Genomic DNA, 17680 nt, shown 5'->3' with positions numbered 1-17680 from the left:
ACTCATATTGCAACAGAACAAAGGGTGGCGGAAAAATGTATACATGTAAGAATAACTTGACCCCCCCAAAAAAAAAAAATAAAAAATAATAAAAAAAATTTTTATTTTCCATTATAGTTGATTTACAGTGTTCTGTCAATGTCTACTGTACAGCAAAGTGACCCAGTCCTATATATATATATATATATATATATGTATATATATATATATATATATTCTTTTTCTCACATTATCCTCCATCATATTCTATCACAAGTGCCTAGATATAGTTCCTTGTGCTATACAGCAGGAACTCATTGCTTATCCACTCTAGGATAAGTTTGCATCTATTAACCCCCAAACTCCCAGTCTATCCCACTCCCTCCCCCTCTCCCTCCACCTTGGCAACCACAAGTCTCTCCTCCAAGTCCCTGAGGTTTTTTTCTGTGGAAAGGTTCATTTGTGCCATATATTAGATTCCAGATAAGTGATATCCTATGGCAAGAGATTGAAGCCACATCCTCATGGATACCAGTCAGGTTCTTAGCCCGCTGAGCCACAAGAGGAACACCCTGTCATTGTCAGTTTAAACTTCAGACCCAGCTGGGGACCCTAAGGGGACCAAGAAAAACTTCTTCCTTTCCTATTCACACTATAGTTATAAAGCTAAGAAAAGAGACAAAGAAATGGAAGAGAAGCTTTCATAAGCTGTAATTGGGGTGGGGGGAGGGCTGGGTGGGGAGATAGAGGCACAAAAATAAAGCAGCAAAAAGCACAGTGATTCTACAAGACGGCAAATAGTAAGACAATGCCAACGATTATGCAAATAATAACCACACCTGATGCAGAGTGGGGAACTAATCAGGGTATTATTAATCCTAAATAAAAAGTGGTTCTGTCCCTGTCACTAAAGATCAGCATACAGGAAGCTGAGGAGCATTCATTTTCACGGCCAAGGATATTCCACTTAAAATCCTAGTACCGGTAGGGGTCAGGGCTCTGGAAGGACATGCCAGTGATAGTGACTCCAGAGCTACACTGCACACACTCATTTTTCTCATGGTATGTGAGGGGGCAGGGGGATTGGAATGGGTACATTTCAATTAACACCTCTCTGCCCTGTTCGGTGCTTGTATTATTATTATTTCTGTTTTTGCTTAATGTCATGAGGAGTTAAATTGTTATCTAATTTATAGTTTGCTTTATTGTTTAATTTCAAATTATATTGAAAAACTGAAGCTGGGGGGGGGTTCTCTTTAATTTGGTAGGGACTAATTAGATACCCAATAAAGATATTACTTGTCAGTTAGACCCTCCTTCATATCATATAATTATCTAGAACCTTTGGAGTTTTCTACCAAATATTGTATAAAATCAGATTGTGAAGACAAAAAATAAAACAAAGAGTAAAACATGAATATTAAGCATCCTGTATTTTTTCACCTTTATGTAGTTATTGTTTGTATTTTCCAAATTTACTACTTGTATATAAAATCATAAAAATCACAAAAAGAGCCCTTTACAAATCAGTGTAAACAATGATGTACAGATACATGATACAAAAACAATGGGACAATTAACACTAAAAGTTTAAGATTTTTCTTCTATTTCTCTGTATTCTCTATATAAATAAATTTCCACATAAAAACACTATCTTCATTCTAAAGTATTTTACATAGTAGAACTTTTGGTGAGCAGACAATTAGATATAGTACATTTTATATGAAATATACCCCTCTCCTCCCCATATAAAACAGAAAGATAGAATGGAGTTGGGGGCGGGATACTTTGAAGCAAAATGCATTCATAAGTAGCACTGGAATACAGAGAAAGTAACAGGACAAATTCCAACACAAAAACAGAGAGGAGAATATCCTTTCGCATTATGCAGAAAGAGGTAAATTTACTAAGAACAAATCTAAAATCAGGGTTTCATGGCTTCAGAACTAAGAAACAGGAAAATCATTCTTTTAAAAGAAAAGGCTATTAGTTTTATACAGCCTCTTTCTATAAAGCATAGTTGTATGTGGGAGTGTCTATTTATTATATTAAAATTAGGGTTTGACTTTCAGTTAATGTAAACATTAGCCAAAATAAAAACAGGTGGTGTATTTGGAGCCTAGTCCTGGAGTTAACCAATCTACAGCTAACTAGCTCCTAACTTTTGTATGCTCAGTCTCCTCATTTGGAGAATGAGAAAAATCATACATACTACAAAATGTAAAAATTAATGTGAGCACATTTGTGAAAGGGTCTGTAGAAAACTGGAATGGACTCTGCTGGGGACATGGCTCAGATTGTCGGTGTCAAAAAATGAGACCCATAAACATGGGGAGATCTTGACAAGGCTCTTTATTTCTGCAAAAAGGCACAGATGCTCAAAAAGCATGCGCAAAGAAGAAAAGACCCTCCCTATTTATCCCTAACGCAGGGGATGTACCTGTCCCCTTCCCATTGGTCAGGCCAGGGCACACATTCTTCTTGGTTGGCTAATTTGAAACAAACTGTTACTGGGAGAAGAGGGAAAGAGGAGGGGGGTCACAGGAAGGCGTTTTGGCCGAAACCAGAGCAAAATGGAGTAACCAAGATGACCTTTGATAGAAAAGCCATTATGTTACTTCCCACAGTCTCCAGTTACAAACAAAAGGCATTGGCAAATGTTCAATAGTAAATAAAACAGCGAATTTCTAACATGTCAATAAATCGAATGATTAACGATCAGAAACAAATTAGCAAAATTAGAGATCAGAATTTCAGAGTGAAACGATCACTCTCTGATCTCAGAGCATCTCTAACATCTTCAATTGTTATAAGATTTAAAATTAGAGCTTAGATTTTATGAGAAACTGGCACAGCATTCTTCAAGAGAGCATTCACTGGAAGGGCTGCACGATAATATACATGTTCTCATGTCTGCAGTTTAAACAGTGTGTTTCAATATTCTGTGAAGTAAAAACGCTTATAGCAGTCAAAGCAACTTGCTTCAACCAATTTATGTCTTTATATACAAACTTATCATTGTTTCAGTATAGGCCTCACTGCTTACATGCTAAAAAGGATAAGGCAACACCATCACAGCTTTATACATCATCTTATTCCCATCCACCAATTCTTGTATTCAACATACTGAGCATTTACCACGTTCCAGGTACCATGCTAGGTACTTGGATATGTCAAGACATGACAATGGTGCTTAGAAACAAACATTGCCCTTGTCTTCATAGACCTTATAATCTAGCACAGAGAAGAGCCAATCAAACATTCACACAAATATATCTTTTGAAGAAAAAAAAAAAAAAGGAAATTCTTGTATTGTGATACCCTATTTATTTCTAAGAACTTAGAACTACTGGCTCTGAATTCACTTTTCTACTACATCACAATTGGCTCAGTTAAGTAGGTCATTTAATTTTTCTCTCATCTTACTCAAAACCCATTTTACACTGTTTATATAACTAGTCATCAGAATGTGCTGTAAAGCACCCTACAATTTTTATTTTAATTTCCTTTTGATGGTATGCATTTTTAAATGTTGAAAAAACTTAGATTATTTTTCTAAACTTATTTTGTAACAACTTCTAAAAAAGGAAAATGTCATTTTAAAAATGTAGCATGTGAAAATTGCTGTATATTCCAATGACATTCTGGTATGACTCATCACCCAGTGCAGTCACTTATTTTAAATAGTAGGATTATACCATGCACATGCTGATTAGATAGGTAAGTTCATTCCATTCGTTTTGAAAACATTTTTCCTCCTTTCAAGTACTTTACAAAAATAGGTAATAACCAATGTTCTTTTGAAAAACAGATAAAATAAATACACTGATTATAAATATGATAGTAACTTACAGATAATGCAGAAGAAAGGACAGGATTAACACAGATGAGCTACATCAATGAATTTGGTCATGTTCCAGGATACTAAAATTAATACACAGAAATCAATTGCATTTATATACACTAACAATGAAAGATCAGAAAGAAAAATTAGAGAAACCACCCCATTTACCATCACATCAAAAAGAATAAAATACAGGAATAAACCTATCTAAAGAGACAAAAGACCTGAACTCAGAAACTATAAGATGCTAATGAAGGAAATCAAATATGACACAAACAGATAGAAAGATATACCATGATCTTGGATTGTAAGAATCAATATTGTCAAAACGACTATACTGCCCAAGGCAATCTACAGATTCAATGCAATCCGTATCAAATTACATGACATTCTTTACAGAACTAGAACAAAATATTTTAAGATTAGTATGGAAACACAAAATCCCTAAATAGTCAAAGCAATATTGAAAAAGAAAAATGGAACTGGAGGAATCAGGCTTCCTGGTGTCAGACTATACTGTAAAGCTACAGTCATCAAAGCAGTATGGTACTGGCACAAAAACGGAAATACAGATCAATGGAACAGAATAAAAGCCCAGAAATAAACTCAAGCACTTATGGTCAACTAATTTATGACAAAGGAGGCAAGAACATACAGTGGAGGAAAGACAATCTCTTCAATAAGTAGTTTTGGAAAAACCGGACAGCTTCACGTAAAAAACTGAAACTAGAATATTCTTTAACCCCATAGATGAAAATAAATTCAAAATGGATTAAAGACCTAAATGTTAAGGCCAGATACTATAAAACTCCTAGAGGAAAACATAAGCAGAATGCTCTTTGACAGAAATCACAGCAATATCTTGTTTGATGCACCTCCTATAATAAGGTCAATAACAACAAAAATAAACCAATGGGACCTAATTAAACTCAAAAGCTTTTGCACAGGAAAGGAAACAAATTAAAAAAATAAAAAGACAACTCACAAAATGGGAGAAAATCTTTGCAAATGATGCAACCGGTAAGGACCTAATCTCTGAAATGTATAAACTCATACAACCCAACAACAAAAAACAAACCACCCAAAGGAAAAATGGACAAAGACCAAAATAGACTTTTCCCCAAAGAAGACACAGAAATGCTCAACATCACTAATTATTAGAGAAATACAAATCAAAACTACAATGAGGTAATACCTCACACTGGTCAGAATGGCCATCATTAACAAGTCAACAAAATAACAAATGCTTGAGAGAGTTCAGAGAAAAGGGAACCCTCCTTCCCTGATGGTGGGAGTGTAAATTGGTACAATAACTCTGGAGCAACAGTATGAAAATTTCTCAGAAAAGTGAATACAGAACTACCATAAGATCCAGCAATCCTACTCCTGGGCATATATCTGGAAAAAAAAATACAATTCAAAATATACAGGTAGCACTTTGCAAATTGCAGTGCTATTCACAATAGCTAACACATGGAAACAACCTAAATATCCATCAAAAGATGAATGGATTAAGATGTGATACATACATACAATGAATACTACTCAGCCATAAAAAAGAACAAAATAATACCAAATGCAGCAATTTAGACATACCTAGAGATTCTCATACTAAGTGAAGTAAGTCAGAAAGAGAAAGACAAATACCATATGATATCACTTATATATGGAATCTAAAATATGGCCCAAATGCTCCTATCTACAAAACAGAAACAGACTCACTGACATGGAGAACAGATTTGTGGTTGCCAAGAGGAGGGAGAGGAGTGGGATGGATGGGAAGTTTGGGGTTGGTAGATGCAAACTATTACATTTGGAATGGATAAGCAACGGCATCCTACTATACAGCACAGGGAACTATGTCCAGTTTCTTGGGGTATAACATGGTGGAAGATAGTATGAGCAAAAAAAAGAATGTATATATATATATATATATGTACAACTAAGTCACTATGCTATACAGCAGAAATTGGCACAACACTGTAAATCAACTATACCCTAGCAAAAATAAAATTTAAAAAAAATACAGATGAGCTAGACACATCCTGGTCTTTATCACCTGAAGGTGTTCTACCACTAAATTCAGTGACTCAAGCATTTTCACTGCCCATATCCCCCTGTCCTCACAGCTGATTTGTTCAATTTCTCCCTCTTTTACACCATCAGGCTTTCCAGTACAACAGCCCTTTCACAAGTTTCCAACCCACAAGCTTCTCTGTCCTTCACTTCCTTCCAGATCTATCTCAGATTCTGTGATTTGTCATTTCAGTAACACTCTTACAACTCTATTCATTGCAACATTTGGCCAAAATGCAATCTTAGGATAAGTTAATCATTTTGCTTTCTCTGTGCTTGCAGGTGAGTTTATAGTTTTGCATTTTACATTTAAGTCTGTGATCCATTTTACATTAACTTTTGTGAAGGGTATAAATTTTGTGTCTAGTAATTCATTTAGAGAGAGAGAGAGAGCACACCTTCCTAAAAATTAGTCTTAATCAATGGTAAAATAAACATTTTTTACATTGCAACAAACATTTATATATTATTGAGTAGAGTGTAAAATTCACATAATTTACAAGATTAAAATAGGTGGTTTCAAGGAAATTCCAACCAATACTGGAATTCCAGGTGAAGCGATATTTGAAGGGCAACCAAGCCTTTGGAGAATCGAATCACACCATACCTCTCTCAGTCACTGCTTAAAGGAAGGCCTAGCCCTACTGGGATCATGTGAAACTACAATCTTTTCCATGCATATGTGCTTAAAAAAAATCCTTTAATTCAAGAGTAAGTTTATTAAGCTTGAGCTACCAAGTATAACTGTACCCTGGCTTCATGCACTTCAATGTTATTGATCACAAAGAGCCATTCCAGAAATACTGCCACTTGCAACAATATGGCTGGATCTAGAGAATTGCCATACTAAGTGAAAAATCAGGCAAAGAAAAGACAAATATTATATGACATCACATGTGGAATCTAAAAAATAATAAAAATGAATCTATTTATAAAACAGAAACAGACTCACAGACACTGAAAACAAACTTAGGGTTACCAAACAGGAGAGGGTTAGGCAAGGATAAATCAGTAGTTTGGGGTTAACAGATACACACTACTATATATAAAATAGATAAAACAACAAGTATTTACTGTATAACACAGGGAATAATATTCAACATCTTGAAATAACCTATGATGGAAAATAATCTGAAAAACACATATATATTCATTGCTGTACACCTGAAACTAATACAGTATTGTAAATCTATAATTTTTTTAAAAAGTGAGGCATTCTATTTCTGATGATACAATAACATTCAACAAATACCCACTGGACCTGGCCATTACCAGTATTGCTGAGGGCAATGCATGTGCCAAATTGAGTTTGCTGCTGCTGCTACTGCTGCTACAATTTGCTGGTAGCCTACAGCAAGTAACATGGCTCTGAACCGTGTTGTTTGAAAAGAAAATTTAGGAAGCTGTAAAGAATTTTCTTTTGGGGAATTCCCATTGTGGCGCAGTGGAAATGAATCCAACTAGGACCCACGAGGAGGCAGGTTTGATCCCTGGCCTCCCCCAGTGGGTCAGGGACCCAGTGTTGCCATGAGCTATAGTGTAGGTCACAGATACAGCTCAGATCCTGCATTGCTCTGGCTCTGACAAAGGCTGGCAACTATAGCTCTGATTTGACGCCTAGCCTGGGAATGGAGCCTCAGTTTCTCCACCTGACCTGTAAAATGGGAATAATAATGAGACAGAATAGTAACTCAGGTAGTCAGCGTAGGAGCATGGGCTTTGAGGCATTCTTTGATATCGCCACTGATTAACATTTCGACTTAAAGGCTCCAGGGAGTAACATCCCTACAGGCCTTGTTTACTATAGGGAGTGAACCTACACACAGGTGGACATTAATCCCTAATCCCCTGTGACTCAGTTTACAGGAAGGACAAAGAAATTATGAGACTTACAGGACATTTCCACCCTAGGACCCTACTGGACAAGGACTGATATGGGTAAATGAATAAGGCCAGTGGGAGACCACATCTCTCTGGTCCCCACATTGGTAACACCCCCCCCCACAAATTTAAGGAATAAAAACCCCTATAGGACAATAGAGAAAGGGGGGGCTCTTCTCCCCCCTCCCAGTAACCCTGGGAACTATCTGCATTCCTTCAATAAAAACTTTGCTTCCATGTCTTGGCTATTGCAAATAGTGCTTCAATGAACATCGGAGTACATGTGTCTTTGCAAGTCATGGTTTTCTCTGGATAGATGCCCAGGAGTGGGATTGCTGGATCAAATGGTAATTTCTATTTTTAGTTTTCTGAGGAATCTCCATACTGTTTTCCACAGTGGTTGCACAAATTTACAATCCCACCAACAGTGTAATAGGGTTCCTTTTCCTCTACACCCTCTCCAGCACTTCTTGTTTGTACAATTTTTGATGATGGCCATTCTGGCTGGTGTAAGGTGTCAGTGTGGGGAGCCAAAAAGATACAAGGAGCTGAGGAAAGGAGCTTGCCTGAACGGTACAACTCTGAGGGCAGGCTCCTAATCAGGAAAAAGGGGCCTGTCTGAATGGTACAATTCTGAGGGCATGTTCCTAAACAAGGGGTTACCTGCCTGTATGGCACAATTCTGAGGACAGGCCCTAGAAGAAAATAAGGCTCGCCCGCTAACTTTGGTGGGGAACTGAATTTTCCGGGAAATAATTTCCATTTTGCATTGCTGAGTGAGGATTGTTCCACGGATGACTTCGTTTTTTTCTGTTATTCACTTGTTGTTCAGTTCTTCCTCAGTCTTTCCTGATTATTTGTTTATTATCCTTATTTCCCATTCTTATTTTCCTGTGGTGATTTGTGATTTAACAGAAATACAACAATAATATAATAAAAATTTCATCCTAAAGGACTTTCCCCTATTCAAATTCAACTTAATTAAAAACATAATGTTTATCTACTAACTAATTATACAGTAAACTTTAGAGTTAGGATTTTAATGAGGTTTATAGAAGTTAGACATATATTATTCATGATCGAAAGAAACCTAGCTGTGAGTTTTGTCCTTGATTTTAAAAGCTTCTAAGCAGTAGCTAGTTAAGTTTATTTATATTTTCTCACACTGTCTCCCTGACATGGACACTTTAAAGATAGGCACTAGTCCGAAGGCAAGATTTGTTGTGTCTGTGGCCTCTTCAGCTTGTAAAAATTGGCTGGCCATGAGATGGTTTGTGCTGGGTCTCCGATTTCCCACATGATGTGTTTGTGCCTGTTTGTCCTTGATTGTACTCGCTAAATTTAGTTAAGTTAAAGATTAAAAAAAAAAAACAAAACAAAAAACATGATGTAAGGCTGCTGTACCATGTGATTAAAAAACAAAATCTAAAAGTTAACCAATGTACTTTTAACACTACGATGTAATCTGTAGTTAGAAACTGTCTATATAATCAACCACTTATACCAATAAAATTTGAGCAGTCTAGTGCCCTGAAAGAAGGGACAAAGAGGCTGTCTCCATATGCAATCGCCAACACCATCCCTCCCTAACAGGTTGTACACTCCCTGGCTGCTGGAGCTGGACTCTGGCACCTCAGAGTGGTTTTGATTTGCATCACTCTAATAATGAGTGATGTTGAACATCTTTTCATGTGTTTTTTGGCCATCTGTACATCTTCTTTGGAGAAGTGTCTGCTTAGACCTTCCGCCCATTTTTTGATGGGGTTGTTATTTTGGTATGGAGCTACAGAAGGTGTTTATAAATTTTGGAGATTAATCCCTTGTCAGTTGATTCACTTGCAAAGATTTTCTCCCATTCTGTGGGTTGTCTTTTCATTTTGTTTAGGGTTTCCTTTGCTGTGCAGAAACTTGTAAGTTTAATTAAGGCCCATTTGTTTATTTTTGTTTTTACTGTCATTACTCTAAGAGGTGGATCTGAGACGATGCTGCTGTCGTTTATGTCAGAGAGTGTTTGGCCCATGTTTTCCTCTAAGAGTTTTATAGTATCTGGTCTTATATCTAGGTCTTTAATCCATTTGGAGTTTATTTTTGTGCATGGTGTTAGGGAGTGTTCTAATTTCCTTCTTTTCCATGTGGCTGTCCAGTTTTCCCAGCATCACTTATTGAACAAGCTGTCTGTCTTTTCTCCATTGTATATTCTTGCATCTTTTGTCATAGATTAGTTGGCTGTAGGTGTGTAGGTTTAATTCTGGGCTTTCTATCCTGTTCCAAAGATGTCTGTCTTTGTGCCAGTACCATATGGTTTTGATGACTGTTGCTTTGTAGTATAGTCTGAGGTCCGGGAGCCTGATTCCTCCAGCTCCATTTTTCTTTTTCAGTATGTCTTTTGGCTATTGGACAAGCACTGATATGAGTAACTGAAAAAGGCCAATGGGAGAAGACCACGTCTCTCTGGACCCAACGTTGGTACCCCCCCCCCCCACAAGTTTAAGGAATAAAAAACCCACAGGACAATAGAGAAAGGGGGGCTCTTCTCACCCTTCCCAGTAACCCTGGGAGCTATCTGCATTCCTTCAATAAAAACTTTGCTTGCTTGCTGCCTGTGTGTTCATGGAGTTCATTCTTTGACTGCTGTGAACAAGAACCCGGATTCTGGTACCATCGTTCCAGCATCAACAATAGTGCTTTCCTCATAGGAGAGTTGTGGAGATTAAATGACTTAGTGTATGGAAGCACTTAGGACTTCTGATGCCTAAGTCTAATAGCAGTGATGGTGGCTTGCAGAGCTGCCCTGACTTTACAGCTGCACTACACACACTCATCTCCCTCACCTGCCTTTTTCTGACACACAAAAAGAACATATTTTGTTTAGTGATACTGCAGCCTACGCTGCAGAAAATCTTAGTAAATGTTCTTTAAAGGTCTTTGAAGAAAAAATCAGTATGAAGGAAAAAAGAATTTGTGGAAAATGGAAAAATACAAACGGGACTAAAATTACATTTATTATGAAAAGAACAGCTACTGAGCATACATAGTTGCTTCTGCAAGAAGTAATTTTTTATAAAGGACGTGTAGTAAATCAGAGTCAGTACAGATTCTCGGCTTTTAGGCAGCTAAGACAAAGTTACAGGTCTTTTTTTAACCAATAAAAAAACTGACTAAAAATTTTCTTTTTCTTTTTGCTTTTTTAGGGCTGCACTCACAGCATATGGAAGTTCACAAGCTAGGGGTCAAATCAGATCTATAGCTGCCAGCCACAGGCTCAGCCACAGCAATGTGGGATCCAAGCCGTGTCTATGACCTATACCACAACTCACAGCAACACCTGATCCTTAAAGCACTGTGCCAGGCAAGGGATTGAACCCACATCCTCATGGATACTAATTGGATTCATTCCCGCTGAGCCACAATGGGAACTCACAACTTTCTTTTTAAAATTTATGACAACGACTGTTACATGTTAATCATTAGTATTATAATTCAAACTTCTCAAAGAAAAGGCACCATCGGAAGAAAAAAATCATGAATACATGAATCATGAAATTACTGTTGCAAATATGAAAACTTAAACCATGTGCCTTATTTTGGCACAGAAACACATGGACATCATGGAAAATAATTTTCAAGGATGTCATGGAAAATAGTAACATTCTACAGCTAATATAATATTTAAAGCCATGTTGGACATTTTACTTACTAGCAAACTATATATTCAAAAGACTAGGTATCATATCTTACCATTTATTCTAAGATGCAAAATGAATTGTTACTAGTATCCATGATCGAGAAGAAATCTAAGGAGCTATGTGAATGTTTATGAAATAGGAATAAAATCTGAAGAATTTGCCTCCAATTCCACAAAGCAAAGCAGAAATGTTCTATACTTTATTTAAAAGGGAGAAATATGTACTGATGAGAAAGCATGTCAGCCCAAGGGTTCTCTGGTACACAAAATAAAGCACAGAAAATTATTTTCAAATCAATTATCTAAATGTGCACTTAATGGCTCAACAGTGAAGTAAAATGTCAACTTTTCAAGTAATTTTTTATTCCAGATTGAAATAAGCCTGGGGGAAACACAGGAAAAAAACCTGAAAATCATACTCATTATCTAATCCCACATCAATTATAAATTCAGAAGAAACAAAATAAAATATTAATATGGATGGAAGTGTACTCCCTGCCCCATATATAAGCACTTGGGGTAAAGGATGAGTTCGTGGGTGTATGTGCATTTGTGCACATGTTAGGTGAAAATGAATATTTCTGAATAATACATGATAACAGTATAAAATTATCTTTATTGTGTTTTACAAATAAATTACAAGGTTTTTGAAGAGGCTGCTGTGATTATAAACTGCTCCATTGTAATGGAGCCCTGTCAGGAGACAAGTTTCTACAATCTTTTCTTAGCCTCTTTGCTTCTATTTTCTATGCTGAAAACTCCATCTACTCCTGCTTTACTTTACCCCATATTCCTCCTTGAAAAACAGTCGCAACGCTGGTAAATAACTTAAGCTTAAGAACAAAGACCAAAAGGCATAAGTTATTCATGTGCTCAGCTGAATGAGGACATAATGCCTTGGTCTAGGCATGCCTGACCTGTGCAGATTAGCATGCCATTTGCACAGCATGATATGTCCTGTTAAAATAAGAGAAAGAGAAATCTCATGGCCCCAGGGGGGTTTTGAGCAGTCCTTAGCAGAATATGCATCAGCAAGGAGAACAAGGTGCAAACCTAGGCACACAGGTTGCCACAGAAAGGCATGCTATTTGCAGAAGCACAATGAGGATTCTCTAGATGGGATGCATAGACAGCTAATGCCCGGCTTCCTCAATGCTAATGATTGTTAAATGCCTAAAGGTCAGAATAAAAGCTTAACCAACTACAAACTATGTGACTTTTAAAATAATAATAGAACTTTTAAAATAATAAAAGAACTATATCCTGCACCTGCAAACCCCTCCTCACTTGACATAATCCTAAAGAGCATAATAAAAGCAGTGTGGTTTCTTGAGGCAGTGCTCTTGGTCCATGAGACCTTGAGTCCCCCAGTTCCCACCTCTAATTAAGATAAATGTCTCTGTGTCTTGTTTTATGTTAACTTTTTCTTAAGTTTCATAGTACCTGTTCTTCAGCCCTCACCTGCTGAGCTGGACTCGGCAGGCAGAGCCCCTTAACATGTCCTATATTATTCCAGTGACCTTGTATTCTGATAAGGCTTCAAGAGGATATTTGAAAGATTAGGTACCAGCCCAGTACCTACTGACAGAAATGTCACCACCTTTCAAGACTAAACACTAAAATGCAAGAAAAGAAAGAATAAAAGGAAGGCAGTGTGGTTATTGTTTTGTTTTGTTTTTTAGGATACCAACTATCATTACTTTGCACAAATTGGTGGGACCCACTGTTTACATCGGATTGCTTGTACTTATAACTCTTACGGTGTACTCTAAGCTGCTACTATTTTAATTAACCTTTACAAATCTAATCTACCTCTCACAACTGTTAGAACCAAATACTGAATCAAGCAGAGAGGGAGGGAAAGGGTGATAAACAGTATGTTAGGCGTAGGTAATACATATCTTGGTTAATCCTCACCACAAATTTGTCATGAAGTACTCTCCCAGTTTTCACCTATGAGAAACAGAGGTTCAGAGAGGTTGAGGTTAATTGTGCAGAGGTTACACAGATCAAACTGGTAGTCAGGGTAAGTGCTGAAATTCAAACAAAGGTTTGTCTGATGCCAAAATCAATGTTCATGTCCAGATATTAAAAGGATTGGATCCGGAAAAACATCAAAATCAAGCATTCTGGATCAGTTAAAAGAGCAGCAAAGATGGAAGAAAATGAGGAAGACAGCCTGAACAAAGTGCATTTGAGCACAAAAGCCGTCCACAATAGTAAATCCAGAGATCACTAATAATGAAAACTTAGTTTGGCCTCAATTCAAAAAAGAACAGGAAGCATTCTAGAGTTATAGTAGGTTACTGAGGCCTGACAAGGTTACTGAGGCCCTTTTTATGTTTCTGGCAGTTGAATTTAAGATGTGTTGTAACATGGAGTTCCCATCGTGGCGCAGCGGAAACTAATCCAACTAGGAACCATGAGGTTGCTGGTTTGATCCCTGTGCCTCACTCAGTGGGTTAAGGATCCAACATTACCGTGAGCTATGGTGTAGGTCGCAGGTGTGGCTCAGATCTGGCACTGCTGTGGCCCTGGCATAGGCTGGTAGCAACAACTCCGATTAGACCCCTAGCCTGGAAACCTCCATGTGCCACTGGTACAGACCTAAAAGAACAAAAGATGAAAAAAAAAAAAAAAAAAAAAAAAGACGTGTTGTAACAAATCAAGGAAAAGGGGTTAAAGTCAGTACAAGACTTCTACAGAATGAAAATCAGTTCAGAGAATAGAAAGAAGAGAAAAAAACTGCAGTGACAACAGTAATGTGATACAGTGGTGTAGATTCAGAGACACAGCAGCCATTTGCCTGGAAATGACTTATTTCACTTCCATTATTTTGAAGGGTATTTTTGCTAGTTATAAAATTCTATGTTCTAGAATTAATAGTTATTCAGGGATGCATCATGGGGAACAATACTTTAGATTCTCCTGCCCAAAAACAGTAACTGAGGAAACGACTATCCCAAGTAACTTCAGTTATCCAAAGAAATGCATCTTTTAAAACCTGATGACATTATGTACCAATCATTAATTATATGTCTGAAACACAGTACTCTACATCTGGTTTCTGAAATTGCGAAAAATGAAATTTGTAAATAACTGCTGCTTGCATATTTTACAGAACTGCAAAGGGTCAAATATTTAAGGGATAAATGTTGAGAATCACTGAAGTATAAAATAGTATATTGGGCACAGAGCATAGGAGTGGAAAATGGTCACAAAGTTGAATGAATAAGACGGTTGAAGGAGCTTAGAATCCAAATGAGAAAAGACGCAATTATTAAAGTTATTTTTTTAATCACAGAAAGTGTATGCAACTTAGAAACAGTGACTTATTACATCACTTTTTTCCTTATGTTTAAAAATCCATTATAATAGTGGCTTTTAAACTTTTGCCTATTATTGACAGTAATAAGTTCACATCATGACCCAATTATACACATACATGTTAATACACTGACAAATTTCATACACCAGTATTTATCCTTACTATGCACTGTGTAGCAAGATATTTTTTATTCCAGCCTTTTTCTTAACACACTGATGCAGACCCATTAAAATGATTTTATGACCTACAAGTAAGGCCAAAAAACTCTGAAAAACATGGTATTACTACAAACTGCTCTGCCACATCCTCTCCACTCTCCAGGCTCACCACCCTCAAAAAGAAAAACAAAATGGTTTTCCCCACTGGAAACAAGCAACACAATGGTCACTAAAATAAATATGCTAAATTGAAAACAGACTACAAAAGGGAAACCACTGTATATTCAAAGAGGGAAGAAATCATTTTTGAGGGGTATTTTAATTTACCTTGGCTATTGATCCATCCATGCAGACAGAGTAGCAGCTCTAAAGAAAGAGGAAATTACAATTCCATAATTCAATGAGGTTGTAGGGAAACAGCCTGTGATGCTATTGGGTCAGGACTGTGTGGCACAAATAATTAAACTGCTCAAAATTCTCATAGAAAGATGAAGTAAAAAAGAAGCAGTGTTTCTTTCTTTTCTTTTTCTTTTTTTCCACTTTTTTGGGCCACACCCACCAACACACTCCATGTTCCCAGGCTAGGGGTCGAATCAGAACTGTAGCTGCCAGCCTACCCCACAGTCATAGCAACACAGGATCCAAGCAGTGTCTGCGACCTACACCACAGCTCATGGCAATGCCAGATCCCTGGAGCACTGAGCAAGGCCAGGGATCGACCCCTCATCCTTGTGGATACTGAGCCACAATGAGAACTTCCAGAAGCAGAGTTTCTGAAATCAATGATCTAAAACAGAATCCAGTGAACAACCCAATACAACATTTCAATGGGATTAAGCAATTATACTCTAACCACCAGAATAATCACTTCTACAGAACTAGATTAACAGCTAAACACAAGTTAAAAATGTATACTACTTAAATATTTTGGAGTTCCCCTCATGGCACAGCAGAAACAAATCCAACTAGGAACCGTGAGGTTGCAGGTTTGATCCCTGGTTTCACTCAGTGGGTTAAGGATCCAGCATTGCTATGAGCTGTGGTGTAGGTCACAGATGTGGCTCGGATCTGGCATTGCTGTTGCTGTGGATATGGCGAAGGCTGGCACCTGTAGCTCCGATTAGACCCCTAGCCTGGGAACCTCCGTATGCCACAGGCGCGGCCCTAAAAAGCAAAGAAAAATAAAATAAAATAAATTAAAATAAATAAATAAATATTTATTTATATATATTATTGGAACCTATGAGATCATAACTCAATCCCACTTTGAAGTTTTGTCTCTTCCACCAAGTACCTGGTGAATTTTAAAACATCAAATTTGTTGCAAGCTTTGTCACAATATTTCCTATTACATTTTCCTACTTGCCAAGAATTATGAACTTTTGCTGCTTCCCTCATTTCCTATGGCATCTCACAACTCAGCTGTCGTCCATAAATCAATAGTTTAACAAAATATTCTCATTACTATTTTTAAAAATACTTTAGTATACTATAAGGAACTAGGAAATTTTGTCTGAAGTTTTAAATTACTAGTGCTCCTCCTGACTGGACAGCAGTAAACAATCTCTGCTGCATTTTGATTTATTACTTAATACAAGGAAATATTTAAGATCTAGGCAATGTAAAACTGTTTACAGTATGGTACCAACACAAAAACAGAAATACAGATCAATGGAACAGGATAGAAAGCCCAGAAATAAAACCAAGCACCTACAGTCAACTAATCTATGACAAAGGAGGCAAAATATACAGTGGAGGAAAGACGGTATCTTCAATAAGTTGTCTTGGGAAAACTGGACAGCTTCATGTAAAAAAATGAAATTAGAACACGCTCTAACACCATACACAAAAATAAACTCAAATTGGATTAAAGACCTAAATGTAAGGCCAGATACTATAAAGTTCCTAAAGGAAAACATAGGCAGGATGCTCTTTGACATAAATCACAGCAATATCTTGTTTGATCCAACTCCTAGAATAATGACAATAAAAACAAAAAGAAACCAATGGGACCTAAATAAACTCAAAAGCTTTTGCACAGCAAAGGAAACCATTAAAAAACAAAACAAAACAAAAACAACGAAAAAACAATCCACAGAATGGCAGAAAAATCTTTGCCAATGATGCAACCAATAAGGGCCTAATCTCCAAAATACACAAACGACTCATACAACTCCACAACAAAAAAACAAACACCCAATCAAAAAATAGGCAGAAGACCTAAATAGACATTTCTCCAAAGAAGACATAGGGATGGCCAGGAGGCACATGAAAAAATGCTCAACATCACTAATTATTAGAGAAATGCAAATCAAAACTACAATGAAGTACCTACCACCTCACACCAGTCAGAATGGCCATCATTATCAAGTCAACAGATAACAAACGCTGGAGAGAGTGTGGAGAAAAGGGAAACTGTTGTTGGGAATGTAAATTGGTACAACCACTATGGAAAACAGTATGAAGGTTCCTCAAAAAACTAAATATAAACTACCATATGACCCAGCAATCCCACTCCTTGGCATATATCTGAAAAAAAAAACAAAAAGGTACATGCAACACTATGTTCACTCCAGCACTACTCACAATAGCTAAAATATATAAACAACTTAAATATCCACTGACAGATGAATGGATTAAGAAGATGTGGCACATATATACAATGGAATACTATGCAGCCATAAAAATGACAAAATAGTCCCATTTGCAGGAACATGGATGGAACCAGA

The 17680-nt window shown here is 37.0% G+C and overlaps 1 protein-coding gene across 4 annotated transcripts in view; it reads right to left on the bottom strand.

Moving 5' to 3' along the window:
- NME7 (NME/NM23 family member 7) overlaps positions 1 to 17680 on the bottom strand; it is a 272370-nt gene that overhangs the window by 226328 nt on the left and 28362 nt on the right. The window contains exon 2 of one of the 4 annotated variants that reach the window (XM_021089439.1): positions 15279 to 15317. The exons of the other annotated variants lie outside the window; for them this stretch is intronic. Within the exon in view, the coding sequence (XP_020945098.1) occupies positions 15279 to 15317 (39 nt within the window). The remainder of the gene's footprint in view (positions 1 to 15278; positions 15318 to 17680) is intronic. 4 annotated transcript variants of the gene reach the window in all.

The sequence above is a fragment of the Sus scrofa genome, chromosome 4, assembly GCF_000003025.6.
Source record: "Sus scrofa isolate TJ Tabasco breed Duroc chromosome 4, Sscrofa11.1, whole genome shotgun sequence".
In the NCBI taxonomy this organism is placed as follows: Eukaryota; Metazoa; Chordata; class Mammalia; order Artiodactyla; family Suidae; genus Sus; species Sus scrofa.
Note: the sequence above shows the minus strand (reverse complement) of the source record. Positions and strands in the feature narration are given on the sequence as shown.